At 41.0% G+C, this 18449-nt stretch overlaps 1 protein-coding gene across 2 annotated transcripts in view; it reads left to right on the top strand.

Annotated features, from left to right (window-relative positions):
* otofa (otoferlin a) overlaps window positions 1-18449 on the top strand; it is a 59290-nt gene that overhangs the window by 9176 nt on the left and 31665 nt on the right. For both annotated transcript variants that reach the window (XM_062411936.1, XM_062411937.1), the window contains exons 3-5: window positions 8079-8167; window positions 14105-14204; window positions 17184-17383. In XM_062411936.1, coding sequence (XP_062267920.1) covers window positions 8079-8167; window positions 14105-14204; window positions 17184-17383 — 389 coding nt within the window. The remainder of the gene's footprint in view (window positions 1-8078; window positions 8168-14104; window positions 14205-17183; window positions 17384-18449) is intronic.

Raw genomic sequence — 18449 nt, 5'->3', positions numbered from 1 at the left:
GTCATGTAGCGGATTGAAGTCCTCCATTGAATTTTTGAATATAGGACAAGATGCTCAATGTCCCTTGTTATAAGGTCCTCTGAACAATTTAGTTAAATATGCTAATATCCTTGCAGCTCCGTCAGGCCTTTGAACTCTACATGTTGTGGCTCACCAGAGAGTAGGAAGAGACCAGAGTGAGGTCACTTCCACAGAACTTCCCAGAATTCCTTAATAATCAGATATGGGAAGTTTGTGTGCTTGAATAAAGGCGTTTCTGTTTAAATGTGCATCACACCCAGTGGCTGGATTCCTGTAATCCACCTGAGAATAAAAGACTTGTATTGCATCATCGGCTGATGAGCTTCTGGAGGTTATATTTCAGCCACTACTTTACTGATCATCTGAAAAGCAGTAGGTAGAAAAGGACCAGCGGGCGCCTCTGGACTCAAACATGGTGCTGGTGCTAAAAACTTTATGAACTTCACCAGTTGTTAAGTCTCAGTGCTGCTCCAGGGAGGTGCTTTACCCTTTCTGAGCATATTGAATAAAAGATGATCAGAGCAGAATTTGTTTTTCTCTTCGAGTCGGAGGGACACAGAGAGCAAAAACTTGGGCAAACATGAATTACAGTAACCAAACTTATTGGATAGAATCTAAGATTGTGGCCTTTTGATTTCATTGCGGTTTATAGATTCATAAAGTGGATTTAGAATAAAAACACAGTGGAATTGTACAACCATGCTTAAGCACAACAAAAATATGTTGTACATTTTAAACTTTGAAATTGAGAGCTCGTAAGAAAAGAACATAGTTAAGTTGCCATTTCTCCAGTGTCTGTAAGCCGATGTGCATCAGCTTGTATCTTCTCTGCTTTACTGCTACCCCCTCAGGAGTGACAAGATGCCTCAGTGAACACAAGAAATGGAAAAATCTCTTAACTATAAAATACTGTCTGGTACTTCAAGTACAAAAATGCCCCAACAAAAAGAAAAGGGCTCCAGAAATAGGACAGTCTAGAAATAATACATTAATTTGGCTACAGTTTCTACATCTCAGCGTTTTCCAATTCCCAGCTATGCCTGAATGAATTTCTCTCTCAGAGCTTCCAACCTAGAAACTATCCAACCAAGGATAAAACCAAATAGAGAAAAAAATAATGGTCCCCATAGATGGGACCAGTGGATGTTTGATTTGCATATAATTGCATGATTCCAGTGAGCAGCAGGTGAAATACGTTTAGCAGTAAATCTTTCGGGTTAACTATCCTGTGGAGCTTTGATAGGAATGCAGGGCCGTTAACAATTTAGAGCAAAAGTACATTTCCAGCTTTCTGTTGCAGCAGCTCTGCTCTAACCATCACCGTCCATTTCGTAGTTTTTATTGTAACGGTACAAATGTATTTTTAATTCATTTCAACTCACGGCTATTGTTTCACCTCCTGAAGCACAAACATATTTGGATAAATAGCCACCAGGTTAACAGAAGCTTGAGTCTAATACGGGAAAGAAACAAGAAGAAGAAAGTGCAGAAGAATCTCAGCAGGTTTTAATTGAAGGGTGAGGCCACTAAACTTGATCAGTATGTTGTTCATTATCTCTGCACCATCTGGACTTCCACAGCAGGAGCTGGGGAGCTAATTGCCGTTTTAGTAGAGTCCAGCTTGTGACCAAAGGACATTTGTTTGAATTGAGTGGATAAAGATTGTCTTCCCTGCACTATACCTCTCAAGTTCAAGAGAAATGGCCGCTCGTCCTGCAAATTCAATTACCCACTCCTTTGGTGTAACAGACTTTTGGAGAATCGTAATTTTGTAATCATAATCACTGTTAATAATGGTTGTTTTCATGTGGCATTAATGCAGCAATAATGCCTGGCACAGCAAGTTTGTAGCACGCAAAGTATTGTGAAATATTCTGATTGGTTTCGTGCCGCTGTGTCGACGCCCGTGACATTTAATCTGACACTGAATCTAAATCAGATTGAGGTGAATGGGGAAACCGGAGAGAGAATGTCATATGAGAAACAGAGCGGGGGAGGACAATAGGGATTGACGGTCACATAGGAAAAATTATATTGAGGCTTGGTCAGTAGTGGTGGTGGTGGTGGTGTGGGGGGTGGGGGGGGGGGGGGGGGTATTCGTTGGCAGCATTGTCAGCAAATTGGACAAGATTGAGTTTCTTCTCCAGAGACGTTGTTTCATCTCGACCGGCTGATGACACATTCAGTTTCAAAATGAGGTGATCTTTGACCTGATCCCGTGATTTCAATTAATCTCAAAGGGAACACGAATGCCTGCAGGATTTCACAGCAGACCATCCTATGCATTGTTAAGAAACACCTAATATTGAATACTGTAGATTCAAGGATGATTATGAAGTACTGAGTAATCTAAAGGAAGGCATAACGCAGACAGCATATGATATTCAAAAGGACAGCTTGTGCTCAGCTTAAGTATGCATTCAAACATTAGGCCATAGAGTGGTGATAAATATATAAACACAGTGTATAGATGTTTAGATTCGCCTAAAGGTTGCTCCTCAAGCTTCGGAGGTATGACGAGAACTGTAACGTAAAATAAGATGTTGAAGCGATTCACAATGACATGACAGTTGCGTAACTTGAAAGACATTCATAGCAAGACATTCTTTTTTTTAAAGAAACACATTGATAAAAAGTAAAGTCTGGTAGCTGTACGTAGGCGAGTCAAGTTCCATCATTAAATAATTTAGCGTTGAGGGGGTGGACTGCCTCTTGTGTTGCACATGACAGAAAAAACTCCTTTTATACAGTCTTGATTATGTGGAGTTGACTGGCAGAGCCTGCTACTGGAAAGGCTGCTCCTGCTCCCTCTCTTTCTCCGGTCTACCCATCTCTCTTTAATCTGTGCAGAATGCATCTCAACCTCCAGAGTCCAGATGTGCAAAGGGCTGCAGCGTCATAAGATCACAGACAGCCTGGAAACTCAGCACAAAGTACTTGATTCAAATATTGGATGTTACTCACAAGCCTTGGAACATATTCTTTATAATTAACGATAGAAGTGATTTCATCCTCTGTGTCCATGGCAACAGTTATGAGATATGAAAAAAGGGAGCGGGGGGGGGGGGGGGGGGGGGTTGAGGGCTGACCGGTCATGCATCTGCTCACCACAATGCTACAGCGTGGGATCACAGCAGTGAGAGCTGCTTTTGAGTCGAGCATTTAGCCCGTCTGATTTGCCGCCGTGGCCTCAGAGCTTCAGGTCAGCAAGATGATAACTGTCAGTTTTAATGAGAGGCCTCACTCCGCCAATTAGGCTGTGTGTCATCCAGTACAGAGGGTTATCGGGGGGATCTGGAAGTAATAATGTGTCTTCTTCAGATAAGCTCAGAAATAGAGAGGAGGATATAAAAAAAAAAGACCAGCAGTGTTTTCTGCAGCAGTGATTGCCTTTCAGATTGCCATCGCACACTTCTTTATCCGCACACTCTGTGATACAGTTTCATAAACAGAGTTAGACTTAATGTTGGAGAGGGCACATTGCAGCAGTTTTACATCAGTAAGTGTTCTGAGCTCCGTGGTGGCTCGACGTCTTCCAGCCCGAGCTGCACAGTACAGAAGAGGAAAGGAACATGGCGTGACTTCAGAGGGAAGAAAACAACAGCGACAGGAAACTGAAGGGCTGAAAAACTGTGTTAATTGTCAAAATAAGCAGAGCCGAGTTAGCTCTTAGCAGGCAAACAGCATGACAACATTTCTTAATGCAAAGGTTTTAAGTTAAACCCCCGCATTGTCAGTTGATATCTTCTGACACGCAAAGGTCATGTGTCTCTGACTGTGGAGCTAACTTTGTGATTAGACTCCTGAAGAATTATCACAGCTACAAACTGCTGCTTCATACTGTTGTGTGAGCAAAACGTGAGCAATCCCCTCTGTGCGCCACATTGTCAATTATGTAATAAAGCCAAAGCAACAAACAGATCCAACTCTTAAATAACTTTGATTTTAAAAGTTTTAGGGAATTTATACAAACTCTGCGTTAATAACAACCTTTAATTCAAGATGTGACCAGCTACCAAACTGGCTTTACTCCCTGATGCATACACACCCAGTAAAGTTTATATACAAGAAACCTGTCCATCACATGCGTGATGACCTTCACACACTTTCATCTGTTGTTTAAAGGTCATAACAGAGTCTAGAAAATAGTCAACCACCTCTGGGTTTTTCATTCTATTGGCAGTTCAATTCATCTCTACAGAAAAAAAAGTTATTATCATTTGTCACGAGCAGCCTCAGAGCCTCCTGGAAAATATATTTGTCCGTCCATGATGCTCAACTGACAGGAAATATAGTCATCCCATAAAGGTTCTTATTAAGGTCACCAGGACAGCACCGAAAACACAATGAATCCCAGTAAATGCGCGTGCAACTGTTCAGCAAGTCGACAAAGCAAGGCTCTTTGCATCTGAATAAAATGTTAACGTTATGCTGCTCAGAGACGGCAGATTAAAAATACATATTTGGCTAAATTACAGTCATCACCTCATTGTGTAATCTATTTTTTATGTCTGTACCTGAAATAAGTAAACAAAGCTGAGTAAAAGAAAATTGGGCGAACTATCAGAATAAAAAGAATAGTCAACCTGTTCTGTGCAGATTGCAGCCTAATGTTCCATCACCCCATCTGAAAATGCTTTCTGCTGAGAAATATGGCTCCTTTTTTAAAATGCAGTGGTCGATAATGCAATCTTATCAAATTTTTTTATCTATTAAAAGGTTTGCAGCTCATGCACACAACACCTTTTCCACCTGAATGGATTTTCTGCTCTTGTTTTATTCCCGGCCCAGTGTGGGAATTTAAACCACTGTCATACTTGTATGTCCATCCTGCTGACTGAGAACGCGTGTAGGGAAATTACAAGCTCACTCCTTCATGTTGGGGATTCCTGTTTGTGTGTTACACTAGAGATAAGTAGTCTGGACATAAAAGCTGAGAATAAAGGGAAACAAAGCCCTGAGACATAATGGAATTAACATGGCTACAAGTAGAAGTTATAATTATGTATTAAACTGTGTGTAGAAATGAGGACACACTGCAGTAGTTTCATTACTCTGGGGAAGTCAATGCGGTCGCCCAGCGTCCCTGGTGTTAGATCAACAAAACATAATCACGTTTGCAGTTTGGGGCCTCTGCCCATTAAGCTCCAGTGTATGCCATTCACTTGCATGTGTTTATATTAGCCGTCATTTCCTCCTTTAGCCGTTTGTGTGCGCCGTCATCCGCGGAACATTACCGCCACGCTGGGGCCTTTCCACTGTCTCGGCTCCTCAAACTCACTGGAGGACATTAAGTCCTAAATGAGAAGCGGAGCTACTGTAGGAGACATAATCTCAGACACCAAACATCACTCTGAGGACGTGTGCACGCTCAATGTTGTGGGAAAAATAGCTAAGAAGGAGGTAGCTGCATTGGTCAGGCCTGGATGAAGATTGGGAAGAGAAACCAGAGCTTGCAGGGCCTTGGGGCAAAAAGCACAAACTGATGGGTGGATACAACACACACACACACACACACACACACACACACAGACAAGTCCACAGATCTCTGACAGCAGCTCTACCAGTAGCAGGTGGGAACCCCGGGATTCGGTAATGGGAAGGTAGTGATGGATCATTTGCTTGACAGCTGGCAGTATTTTCCAGGAGGAGAGGCCCATGTCAGCAGGGAGTGAATGAGTTTTAAATTACCTGCGCTGCCTCTATCCCTCATGTATCCCCTGCATCTACATATGGTCATTTAACACCGAGGGGAACATCGCCGAACACATTCATCACAACATTTGCAATGAAATGTTTTTGTTTCTTTACTTAGTTTTCAAGCCTTGTCATAGTTAATCCTCATGAGAGATCTGAATCATAATTTAGTTTCAGATTTTAAAAGGAAACTTGTAAATATGATGTGCCGTTATGGTTTTAACACATCTATCGTAACTTACTTTTCTCATAGATATTATCTACATCATATTTTTTCTGATTTGAATACATCTCAGTCATATTCCTGAGGCAGCCCTTAAAGGCAGTGCTATTAATCAAAATTATATTCATTCATGTTATGAATAATTCTGTCGACCAACGCCAAGTCAGCAGAAACAAACCTAAAGGGAGGTACTTGCAAACTTGAGTTTTATTTCAAGTTTTAAGAGGGTGAAGAGGGTGGTTTATGCTTGTCTCCATTTAAATGTATAATACTTTCAGTTTGGTCTATAAATAATAGCACTAACAACTCGGGATGAATCCAAAGAAACGGTGCAGGCTGATGCTTTAAATCAAATCCTGTTTGCTGTTTAAAAGTAATTAATGTCAATTAATAGCAAAATGTAATTGAACGATACATATTTTAATCATATTTGACCTTTTAATTTAGACTGGCAACGTGGTTCACATTTTCATATGTACAGTTCTATTTGAATTCTCTTTATCGGAAATGCTAATATTTATTCCTTTCCCCCGATCCTTTATTTCAATTACATTCATATCCTTTTATTTGGCCACATTATTTGTGCTTTTTTTTTTTTAATCTGCGGTACTGTGAAATTCGCTCAGAGACGAAATCACCAAAGGTTTAAAATTCTGCAATCTATGTTTCACAATTCATTTCTTCAAATCGTTCAAATGTAAAGCCACTTTATAGCTTCAGATCAACAAGTCAGATCCTGTGGTTTGTTACTGAATGTAGATTTAAAAAAGGCGACTTTGAAACTACCTCTTGATTTAGTTTTTCTAAATTAGACTCTATAGCCATGATGTTCCTATTAGCTGTGTGTTTCATTCTGCATGTCCTTTCTATTCTCATGCCAGTTTTTTAGTATGATGCTTAAAGACAATTCTCAATGAATGATGCAGTGTTTTGGTAATAATATCATTTTAATTTACACGATCGCAGCTCATCTACTTATTCTTCAGATTTAATCTCTCGAAGTGAACACTGGAGGGTTCATATAATTTATAGTTGACAGACCCACTATGCACTTAGCATTGTTGGAAGAAAACAGGAAAGCACCATACTGAGTGTCTGATGTGCCTGATAAAGTCAATTAGTCATTAGACATCACTGATGTTTTTTTTTGCTGAAAATGAATTGGCAAAAACTAATTAAAACAACGCGTTCATAGTTTTTTTTTTACTTCTCCAGTCAAAGCTACGTGAAATCTATTAATATTTCAGAACTAATTAAAATGAAAATGCCAAAGGAGAGTCTTCCCTCTGAGCTTCTTCCATATTCCCCCATTACCATAAAATGTTGCATAGCAAGCTGTTCCTCCTTGTTTCACCCAGTAGAAAATAAGCTGATCCATATTCTAAGTCAGTGATATTCAACCTGCAGGTGTTTAGGGTAATACGTAAAAGGGAGTAGGGGGGTAGGGTTTGTTTTGAACTCAGTGGCAAGTCAGGGGAGCAGATGTTTGCTGACAGGAGGACTTGAATCTAGTCCTGGGGTCAGGAATGGGATGATACTCTGGAAATACCCTTATATCCCTTTAAATTGAGAATTAGAGAGTCAGGACATATTGGCTCAGTGCATATTTGATTGGATCAAAGGCCTTACTTGTTAGAAAGTGTAGTTGTAGCTCCAATTCTCCCCTGTGAGGATTGATTTCTGTTGTGTTGTGTGCAGTGACTGTGGCTAATGTTAAGCCCGCTGTAGGTGGTACTGGTGAATATCACTGAGCTCCAGGCTGAGTTGTCTGTTAAACCACAAATTCTCGACATAGTTCTGCAAAATACAGAATGCGTGGTGTAAAGTTATGGCTTTGCAGTTGTTTAAAGGTGACAGAGTTATGAGAGTAGCGTGAATCCTGTGGTTTTGGCAAAGAGCGAGATGCACTGTATTGAGTAATCTAGTGTTTCAAGCAACCTGCATGACCAGATTTCTTTTTAACAAACTGACATGAAAGTGGTCAATGTTCCTATCTCATCGTCTCTATTCATATTTTTTATTCTACATTAAATATATTTTGGTTTTAGACATCTTGCTGTACTATAGAATAATGTCCATTAATGTAATAGCTTCCGCCTACTTTCTATATGTTCTTAAGCCTGTCATCTTTTTCCAGACATTTCGATGGCCCATTGCCAGCAAGCTTGATGGAAACGAGATGCTGGAGATCCAAGTGTACAACTACAGCAAAGTCTTCTCCAACAGGTGAGGCGTCCACCCGTCCCCAGCACGTGTTCAAACCACATTTAGCATGCCAAACAGGATTTCATTGTAAACTGTTTGTGGATTCACTGCCCTTCCTGTCACAGCCTCTGACCAATTCAGTCAGAATGACACACAGCATGTGTTTCTTACTGAAAGCCGATAAGCCTCATATTCCCTGACAGCGTGTTCTAAATCGACTCAATTGTGTGTGTAACAGACTGCAAACCACAGAGCTACGGCCACCAATGAGTTTCACATCAGGGAGGGGGTGGAGGTAATGTAACAGCTTTAGATCCTCAGTAGTGGGCACATTCATCACTCCACACTCTGCAAGCAATCACATCATGAAAAACACAGCGTGTTGTCGTGGATGAGGCAACTGGGATCTCTTGTTAAACATGTCTTGTGCTTCAATTATCTGCAACGTGTGTGATAGTGTGAGTGTACTGTATGTGTGTTTGATATAATCATGGCTTGAAAAGAATGTACACAATTCACCCAAATAATTAATATTTAGCTTTTTACCTTAATAGTGTATATAATGTACTGTTTATAAATAAGGATGACACGTCTTCACTTCCTCCAATTAAATGCAGCTAAAATAAAGTAGCGAGTCAGTCTTAGCTGTCCTTAATGGCGATTAACCTGTTTTTTAATTGCATCAAACAACTAAAGCAAACTTATCGGAAAAAAATAAGACTTAAACTACCTATAATGACAAAAAATATTTAATTGAGAAACATTTATTTGAACTTTTGACTTTTTAGTTTGGTCCCTGTCGCATCCCCTTTTTATGAATGATACTGCAGCCAGCCACCAGGGGGCCACCAAGATCATTTGGCTTCACTTTTGGGGGGTTGTCATATCATCAATCTTTATATTCACATCTATGGTTTTTAATGAAAAGAAGGGTGAATTTCACTCATGAGCCATTATCGGTTCTCTTGAGCGATGCTCTGACTCTGCTCTCAAACCTACTTCAGTGATCCTGCTACTTCAAAGACATAATTTGTGTTGAGGCATTATATGGAAACTTTCTAGTTAATAAGTTTCCATCGCTTCCTCCTCCACCACTTTCTTGTTATCCTTCATCTCTGTTTCCCCTTGAGCTTCATCCTGCAGTACAGCTCCTCTGGCTGATGTTTCCAGATCAGAAGAGACATCGGTTGATTGGGCCGGGAATTGTGTCTGTCTCCTGTGTCCGACACAAATCCAATTAGGTCGTCGACATGACCAGACTGAGGACAAATTAAAAATCCCACGCAGTCATTAGAACTTTCTTTGCATATGTGTGTATGTAGGTGGTAATTTATGAGTGCGCAACACTGTCGTCGTATTTTATACTACACCTTATCAAGTCTGCCTCATGTGTGTCGAAGTTGATGTGTGTGTGTACTGGGGGGGGGGGGGGGGTGGGAGGGGTGCCCCATTTCTCATCCACTTGCAGTGAGAACTCGGAACTAACAGTGTGTGGCAGGTGTGCAGGCAGATGTTGTAGCAGCTCTACATCTTGGCAGCCTCTAAACTGTCACCGGGATTTATCCGGAGCCACTGTGTGGGAGTGGGAAACAGAAGCAGCATGAGAATTCGTGCCAGGGGCAGAAAGTTCAGGACGTTTTCAGAGAAATTCTCGGTTTGATCAGCCTGACAATGAGACCGAGCTTGCACTTCTCTTTGTGAACCTTTGCCTTGGATGGAATATTTGCATTCCCATTTTGAATCAAGCCTACAATGCTCGGGTTGGCCTGGTACTTAACCGGTCATAATAAAATGCATAAATAGGCAAACAGCGGCCTATTAATACACAATTTAAACATCTATAAAATATGTTTGTTAATGTGTTATAATATGTTTAATGTTCCAATTTAAATCATCTGCGATTAGGAAACTTTTTCATCCACCCGCTGCTTTTTATACAGACACACACCAACTCTTTCATGCATCGACACTCTAACACAATCCAACACACATATAAGTGGTTAAATAATTCAAGGTGAGTCATAGCTGGTGTTGTTCTCACACCTGCTCCATATGTCCACCGGCTGCATCTTTACCAGGGGTAAGTGATCTGCTTCATCACTTTAGGGAGAACACACTGTGAGGTCAGTGTGTCACTCCCTCCAACCACAAGCGCGATCATATTACCACAACTCAAAGAGAAGCAGCGACGCGTGATGGTATCTTGAGCTGTAGCGGTACATCATGTTTTATGATTCGTTTTCCTCCGTGGCTTCGAGGTCATTCAGCCCCAGTCCTCAGAGGTCAGGGACTCCTTGCGAGGAGGAGGAGGAATAGTACAAACTGTATCATGAATAGTAAGGATGTTATGTTTTCACCCCAGTCTGATTGTATAGTTGGTTGGTCAGCTGGATTACCCAAAAAACAGATTACAACTTGGTGGAAGGATGGAACAACGGGGTGGATCCAGGGATTTTCTTAGGTTTGAAAGAGAGAAAATAAACACAAGGGCGGATTGTGGCTGCTTGGCAGAGGTTTCTCCCCTGCTAATCAAAGGCCAAACACACACACATATACACACATGTTAGCTGTAACATTTCCATTTCACAGTGTCTGTCCAGCTGAGTCACCGACAGCTGAGCTGGATTAGAGCGACCTCGACAACAACTCTGTTTGACTTTTATGTTTCCGCCGCGCTCACCTTCTCTGCCAGCGATTTCATCAGTCACATCTCGATTGTCAAAAGATACCCGGGGCTCCAAATAACACAAATTGAAAGGGAAGGGATCTCTGAATAATGGAGCAGATGAAAGTAAATTGTTTGCAGAACTACAATCAATAATGAATGCCACCTTTTGAAGTGCTAAAAAGTGAGCCAGAACATGATAGGCTCTGCACAGCTCAATTATTCAACACTTGTACACAGGTTACAATGGCTGAAAGGAAATGACCGCCCCTTTGCTTCTCTTGGCAGCGCTTGACCTAATGATCACCACAGTGTGGTGGAGGAAAGAGAGAGAATTCTGCTGTGGTTTTGTACAGTCAGGGCAAAAGTCTGTACTCATCTTCAAAGAAAAAGGTTCTCTGCACAGAAACATTTATAAGCTTACCGACTTTCTTCTTTAATCCCGTTGACGCCTTCAAAGTTGAGTTTGGAGTTATTCACCAGTGAACGGGGCAGATATACACCTACACAGAGAACAAGATTTTCTTCAAATCACTGGTATAAGTCATATTCTGGAAGTCTGAATTCATCTCATTATTAGGTTTTGATCTCTGCTGGCAAACGTAGCCTCACTTCCTCAAGTAGCTTGTATAGTTGTGGCGAGGACAGAGATAAAGACGGAGATTAATCAAGCGAGAGAGGAATAAAAATTGCAGCTGATAAACGGGGACCGCTCTCTATTTGCTCAGTGATAAGATGCCACGTGCTTCATTTTTTTGTATTCTTTAATAAGACATTATGGTATGTTTTTGTTATCCTGAGGTGTGTGTGTGTGTGTGTGTGTGTGTGTGTGTGTGTGTGTGTGTGTTTGTTTACTGTGCTCATTCACTCATGATTGTCAACTTCTATAGTCCTGCTGGGACGCTCACATCATTAGCCACGATCGCTGTGTGTGTGTGCGTGTTAAAGCTATTGATCGTATGCCCATATTTCATGATATTATCTCTCCCTGCGGACTCATGTCCAGCCTGGTGATTGTGTGCCTGCTCTCTCTAATGATTCTCTTGTTGTGCCACATGTATTTTCTTGCACCTTGTGTTACATATACGCTGACATCTAAAACACAGCTGTATTTACAGTGTTTGTTAACGTGTGTATGACCCTCCCAGTATAAATTACATATGATGGAGGCTGGCCTACACGTTCTTTGTGTGTGACAGATTGCTCTGAGAACAACAAACTGTTTTGGGGGAAACTCTTTCAATAATTCACCAGCTCTAATTGCCTGGCTGAATGGGGATTGTACTAGGTTTCTTCCCACTGTTAAGCTCCTAGGAGGGATCCCTGGGCAGCATAGCAGCATAGCAATGAACCCTGTGTTTAATATGAATGATTTGCGTCTTTTTCTGTTGTGTTTGGTCAAGCTTATTTTTTTTGTATTTTTTTTTAAAAAGTATTAAAGAAAGGGACTAGATTTAATTTTCTTCTTGACACATTCTTAGTGGAGATTGTTTCTGGCCTTGTCCACTTCTTTTGACGTGGCAAAGGATTCTGCCGTTGAAGCCATTTTTACCTCCGTCAAGGACATTCTTTTTTCAATGCTGTTTGTTTGCCTTTATGCAGGATTACACACAAATTACTGAACTGATTTTCGTTCTTTTTACTTTAATTTTTTTGACAATTTGGTCTTTATGGACAGGACAGAGTTAAGCGTGGGCGAGGCACATAGCTAATTGGGTTGGAGCTGAAACTATTGCCACTGCAGGACTCAAACCTCTGAATGTTGGGATTTTATTAAATCTTGGTGGAAGGGGAGGAGATGAGGAAGAATCCATTGACTATTTTTCCTTTTTTTTTTTTTTTTTTCGCATTTCCCAAGAAACAATGCAGAGAATGATAATAGATAAAATCTGTTGGAGTTCTAATATCTATGATCTGGTGAAATTTGGTGCAGATAAGGATAATAAGCTGGGTGTATCTAGTCTCAATGCCTGTATATGCAATATCGTGATAAAGTGCCAGTCAGCTTTGGCAGAGGTTTGTACTCTCCCTGTGCCCATGTGCTTTCTGTTCCTCATGCCATGTTCATGTAATATGAGTGTAGAGATTTGAAAGATATTCATGGCTTGCTTAGTTCATATAATACGACATGCTGAAGTTCGCGCGAAGGTCAACACTGAGCCTCTGCAGACTTTGGATTAACTTTTAAATGAGGACAAACTGAGTAAACTTTACTTTTTCTTTGAAAATTCCAAGTAACTGCCAACTTTGCCAAAACAAAAGCAAGGACTGATTCTTCACTTAGTGTTCCGGGTGGATGAACGGTGCAATCGTCTTCATTTAATTAGTAACTTGTCCTTCAGGGCTTTGATAAGAGCTTAAGATAAGTGGCTGGAAGTTTCGATATAGTGCTGCAATGTATTGAAAGCTTTTGCTGAGTCACAGTAGAAGTTATTTCATCCTTGATATTTTTGGGGGTATCTTCTTTGATGTGAATCCTAATTGATATAATATCACACAGTATGCGGTTCTAATTTTCACACCAGATATTTTAAATGTATTTTTAATGGTGCTACTTGTGTTATCTAATGAGACACAACAGATTACAATTACAGACAGGGCAGGAAGACCATAATCAGTGGGAGCAGTGTTGGGAGCCGTTGCCTCTGTTCTTATCGAGCAGTAATATAGAGCTCTCCTTGTTTTTTTATAGGTGGCGGACGTCAGCATTTCTAGCCATGCAGCACAAGGTCTGCAAAATAAATTAAACAACTAGAAGACGCTCTTTGGGCATATAGAACAAACCAGTACAGGCAGGCATCTGCATCATCCTCCAGAAATCCATAGCGGTCGGGCTTTAGTCTTACATTTTTCATGAGGATTCCCCACTTCTATAAATGAATGGATGGGGGTTCTCTTTGCTGAAGTAGGGGATTGATGGAGGTGAGGTGTGAAATACAGTAGTGAGAGTATAGCGACGATGGCAGTTTGGCACTCTCTCAGTAGTGTCTGTCACAGCCCATGTCCATCAGCACCCACTCTCCTGGACTCTTATCTCTGACACACATTCAGCTACTCACCATGAAGCACAGCGGTGGAGAGCAGACGCTATTGGGGAATGTAAAAAAAGTTCAGTTTGTCAGTTTTCAGTAGCGTACCAAGAGAAACACTATATTCAGTACCAGTGTGACAATTCAGATTTTTGCAGGTAAACAGACGGTCAACAGAGGAGGAACAAAGAACAAAAACACATAACGCCACATAGTGATTGATTTATTTAAATGACGTTTTTCCCTGTCTATGTTTTCCCTCAGACTGGTGGGGACTTTCTGCATGGTGCTTCAGAAGGTGGCTGTAGAGGGACACCTGGAGCTGACTGACACACTCATCGATGATAACAACACATCGATAAAGGTGAGGCTCAACACTGTGGCCGCCATCCGGATATCAATAAAGCTTATGGGGAGCTTGCTCATATCATTGCATCCCTCAGTGGAAAATGTGTCCAGAGCAATTTCCACCATGGATTTTTTCTTTTGTTGAATCGATGTAAATACTATCAGGTGTCCAATAAAGGAAGGCCAAGCTTGATATGTAGGACTGTACTGGTACAAAGAGTTCCCTACATGATCATTGTGGCCAAAGGAATCCACTAGAACAAAATAATCGTGATAGCTATGTATATTTTTAAAATACATTATGCCAGAAGTCAGATTCAGCAGTATGTTTGTAATGTGTTTTATCTCTTTTTGGTGGTAAACTAATGTTGTAAAAACGATGGTTACTGTGTCACATTTGAACAAAACTTAAATCTTTTCCGAGGATCTGGATTATTTACAAGATTTGTGCATCATTAACGTCATCATTTTACTTTGGGATTTAGTGGTCATGTACTTTGTAAAGCTGGTTGTGCTAGCCCCAAGTGGCCATGTGAATAATTGGGTCAGGTTTGACAAACCCGTCAGTAAAAACTAAATCTGTATAAAATTTTAATGGAGATATCCACATTTTTCAAGGATTCCCAACATGTCAAGATGCATTTGGTGAAACTATCTATAAATTATTCACACTTTGAATGCTGGTTGGAAAAGGGCCCTAAACAAATGGAGTTTTGCAATGTTTCACTCAGTGTAAATGTCACATAGTTTCAATGATAAAGGTAAAGCAAGCTGCCACAGACACGATGTAATAAGTGGAGGGTTTTGTTTCAAACCGTAACACACACAAAAGAGGTTAGTCTAAACAACAGTGCGTTGTCTGTAAATTAAACAATTTACATAAGTGGGGCTAGACTGAATCTTTTTTTGACAGTACAATGCATTCACAAGCAAATAGGGGAGACATTAAGTGAAGAGATCAATCTCTCATGACATGTGCAGTGATGGCAATAGAGAGAGAAGTAGCAGCCGCCATCAGGGATATAAGAGCACCACCATTAAAGACAAGGACCTGATGGAAATACAACGTCAGCATATTGAGATACTCCCCATAAACATTACTTCACACATTCTCTATTAATTGTATATTGTGTTTAGAACGGCTGAGCAGAGAGTAGCTCCGTGGGAAAGATGAGTGCGAGGATGATTTTGCTGGTGAATTAATAATGTGAGAGTGAATATGGATGTGGAAATGAGACGATAGGATGTGTGCAGGACAAATTAACCACGGTGGAGAGATGTGTTAGTGGAGCTGGTAGTGCTGTTGTGATGTTTCTGATATGATGCCACGCAGCATGGGAGTGCTCACACACACACACTCACACACACACTGACACACACTGGAACATACACCGTCATAGTGCTTTTGCATGAGGACACATCAAAGCAATCACAAAAGCGAATTTCAGTACTGTACAGCCCTGCAGCAAGAAACTCAGGGAAAGACTTTTACTTACAACTCTGCACTGGTAAGGTTGCCATAACAACACATCTAGCTCCTGGCGGACTACTGGGATTGTCTTGCGAGGGTGAAAGGAGAGCGGGGACAAGGAGACAGACGGAGGAGGAGAGGGGCAGCAGGAGCCCCGGGTATATGTACTCACATCCGTCTTAGTCAGTGGAATAAATTGGCCTTTTCATAATAAAGATGAGGCCGTTGTCAGGAAGATAGTACGAGTCCAGGCTCTCCTCAAGGCACCGAAGACCAACTCCATTGTCACCAACGTCTCTGGCCCACATTTAACAAACAGTTACTGTCAATCCAAAGTCCCCGAAGCAAATACCAGGCAGAAGAGATGATAAACAGGCCTGTTAAAGTTTGTTATTGAGATTTTTCCAAACACAATTAAATGGACTGGTGTAGACGTGCCACTCAAGCCTGAGGGTGTTGGCTGGTCTGTGATTAGACCGGACTCTTGCAGCATAAATTTGGTTCGGCAGCAAGTGCAGAGTTAGTAAAAGGTAAAAAAATAAATAATAAATATAAAAACGTGAATATTCACAGTAATGCACATAATGTTCCGTGATGTCTTTTTTATAGCATATTAATAATAAATGGGACAGTTTTATAGTCTATAGCCGCTGTAGTGGTACTCTACTGAGATGTGCATTAACCAGAAAGTAGGCTACTCTAGTCCAAGTACCAAAATGCCTCTGGGCAAGATACTAAAACGAGTTGCAACTGATGACATGTGCATGGTGGGTAATAAGAAGAGCATTTAGTAGAGCTGTATAAACGTGTGTGTGAATTGTTGACTTGTAACGTGAGGCAATAGCGCTTTATAGATACGGTCCACCAATCACAATGGTGATTGAACTTAAACGCTATCATCCGCACAACTTTGTTAGCATTTTATAATCAGCGCTCAACATTGCTGAGGTCGATGGGAGTTTCATTGGTTTGGCAAGAATTTGATCATAAAACAATTAACTAATTAATCAATCGAGTTACTTTGAATTATCGATTTTGCCCTGCAGATGGCGCTTCATGAAAAAATGTAAGAACTGAAAGTTAACCTGCGGGAACGTGACTGCACCGAATTGGAATGCAAATCTATCCAAGAACCACAAGGTCATCGTGGCACCGGAGCAAAAGTTGTCAAATCACATAAATCAATCTAGATAATTTTCTACGCTCCATAAACTTAGTGATTAAAATCGAATGCCAATCCATCAAATAGTCGTTTCAACAGACTTGTGGTTTGGTAAGAGGAAGATTTATTTAAAATATGAACAGGCGATTTTAATGAATATATTTGTAGAATACCTGAGCTGCTCAAGCTTTATTAAACCAGCTCATTGATTTGCTAGTTGTAGATACTGACACTGATAACACTGTCATCCGAACAAACAAGCCTTTAGTGTCAGGAAGGTTTTTCTTGTGGCACCTGCGAAAGTGAAGGTTTGTTGTCGACTTATAATATCAACTAAAGCTGCTCCTTCCTCTTCATTTCAGACCAGTGTTACTATAGAGATCAGATACCAGTCGATGGACGGCACAGTGGGAATGTGGAGCGACGGGGAGTTCCTGGATGTGCCTGACGACCGGGAGGGGATGTTTACATTTGAAACCGACAGCTTGCTATCCGGACGGAGCCACGGGTCAGGGACGTCCCCTGGTCGGACCTTACAGGGATCCATACCGACCTTCAGAAAGTAAGTCAGACACGGAAATAACCTCCCAGTGAATCAGGCTGGGAAAGGCTTTTAATTTTCTGGTTTAGGTTCATTTTATCCTCTTATGATTTAAAAAATTCAGTTTTCATAAAGACGTCATAAAGAGTACTTAGGCAGACATGGGTGAAAAAAACACTTGACGAGGTTGGGGGGTTGACAGATGGATCCAATGTTCGTACATTGATGAGGCCTCATGCTGATGTAACATGTGTTATTGTTATAAAGGGGGAAAGCACAGACCCAACAATAAACCCACTTGTCAGACAATAATGTGATGCATAGAGCAGCACAGAGAAGAGCTGATATTGACTTGCAAATTCATCGCCCGTACAGGACGCGATCATCACAGTGCACAGAGCTCACAGCATATAAACATTTTAATCTATCAGTCTCTGATGAGGATATGGTCAATATTGGTGCAAAAATGTAATGAAATTGAAGTTTGGAGAATGGTGAGCCTTAGATCTAAATTTCTATTTGTTCTCATAATTTTCTCAAAGGCAGATATGAGTCATACTGAACAGGAGATCAGAAATGACGTGTTTGAGCTGAGCTGATTCTTATTTTCGTCATTCATGTCATGGCAACTGCGAAAGAGACAATAATCTAGTGAATTGAGCTCCAGCCTCTTTTCCACTTGAGCTTAATCAGCCTTTAAATGAGGAAAATGAAAATCCTTGTGACTAAGGTTGCATTTCGTGATTCGCACAGTATAGAGAGTATTAATACAAGTGGTAGTTCATGGTAATAGACGAGCAGGCCCAGGCTAAACTAGGTTATAGATTTAGTATTAATACTGTGAGACTGTCTGCCCTGCAGGATGCTCTCTTCCCCCTCTCTGCGTCGGCACTTGCTCTTTCTCTGTGGTTGCTTGTGGTGCTTTTATTGAATAGTGTGTGAAATAATCTGTGGGTTGTATCGATTTCCACTGAGACTATCTGCACGGCCAGAGCCCTAAACCCATCATTGCACTGCATGTTGAATAGCAGAGCAAACAACTTGTGTGTGTGCGGCTGTTTTGTGTTGTGTTCATGTTTTTTCTTTT

This window comes from Platichthys flesus, chromosome 18 (assembly GCF_949316205.1).
Source record: "Platichthys flesus chromosome 18, fPlaFle2.1, whole genome shotgun sequence".
In the NCBI taxonomy this organism is placed as follows: Eukaryota; Metazoa; Chordata; class Actinopteri; order Pleuronectiformes; family Pleuronectidae; genus Platichthys; species Platichthys flesus.
This window is presented reverse-complemented; position numbering and strand designations above follow the sequence as displayed.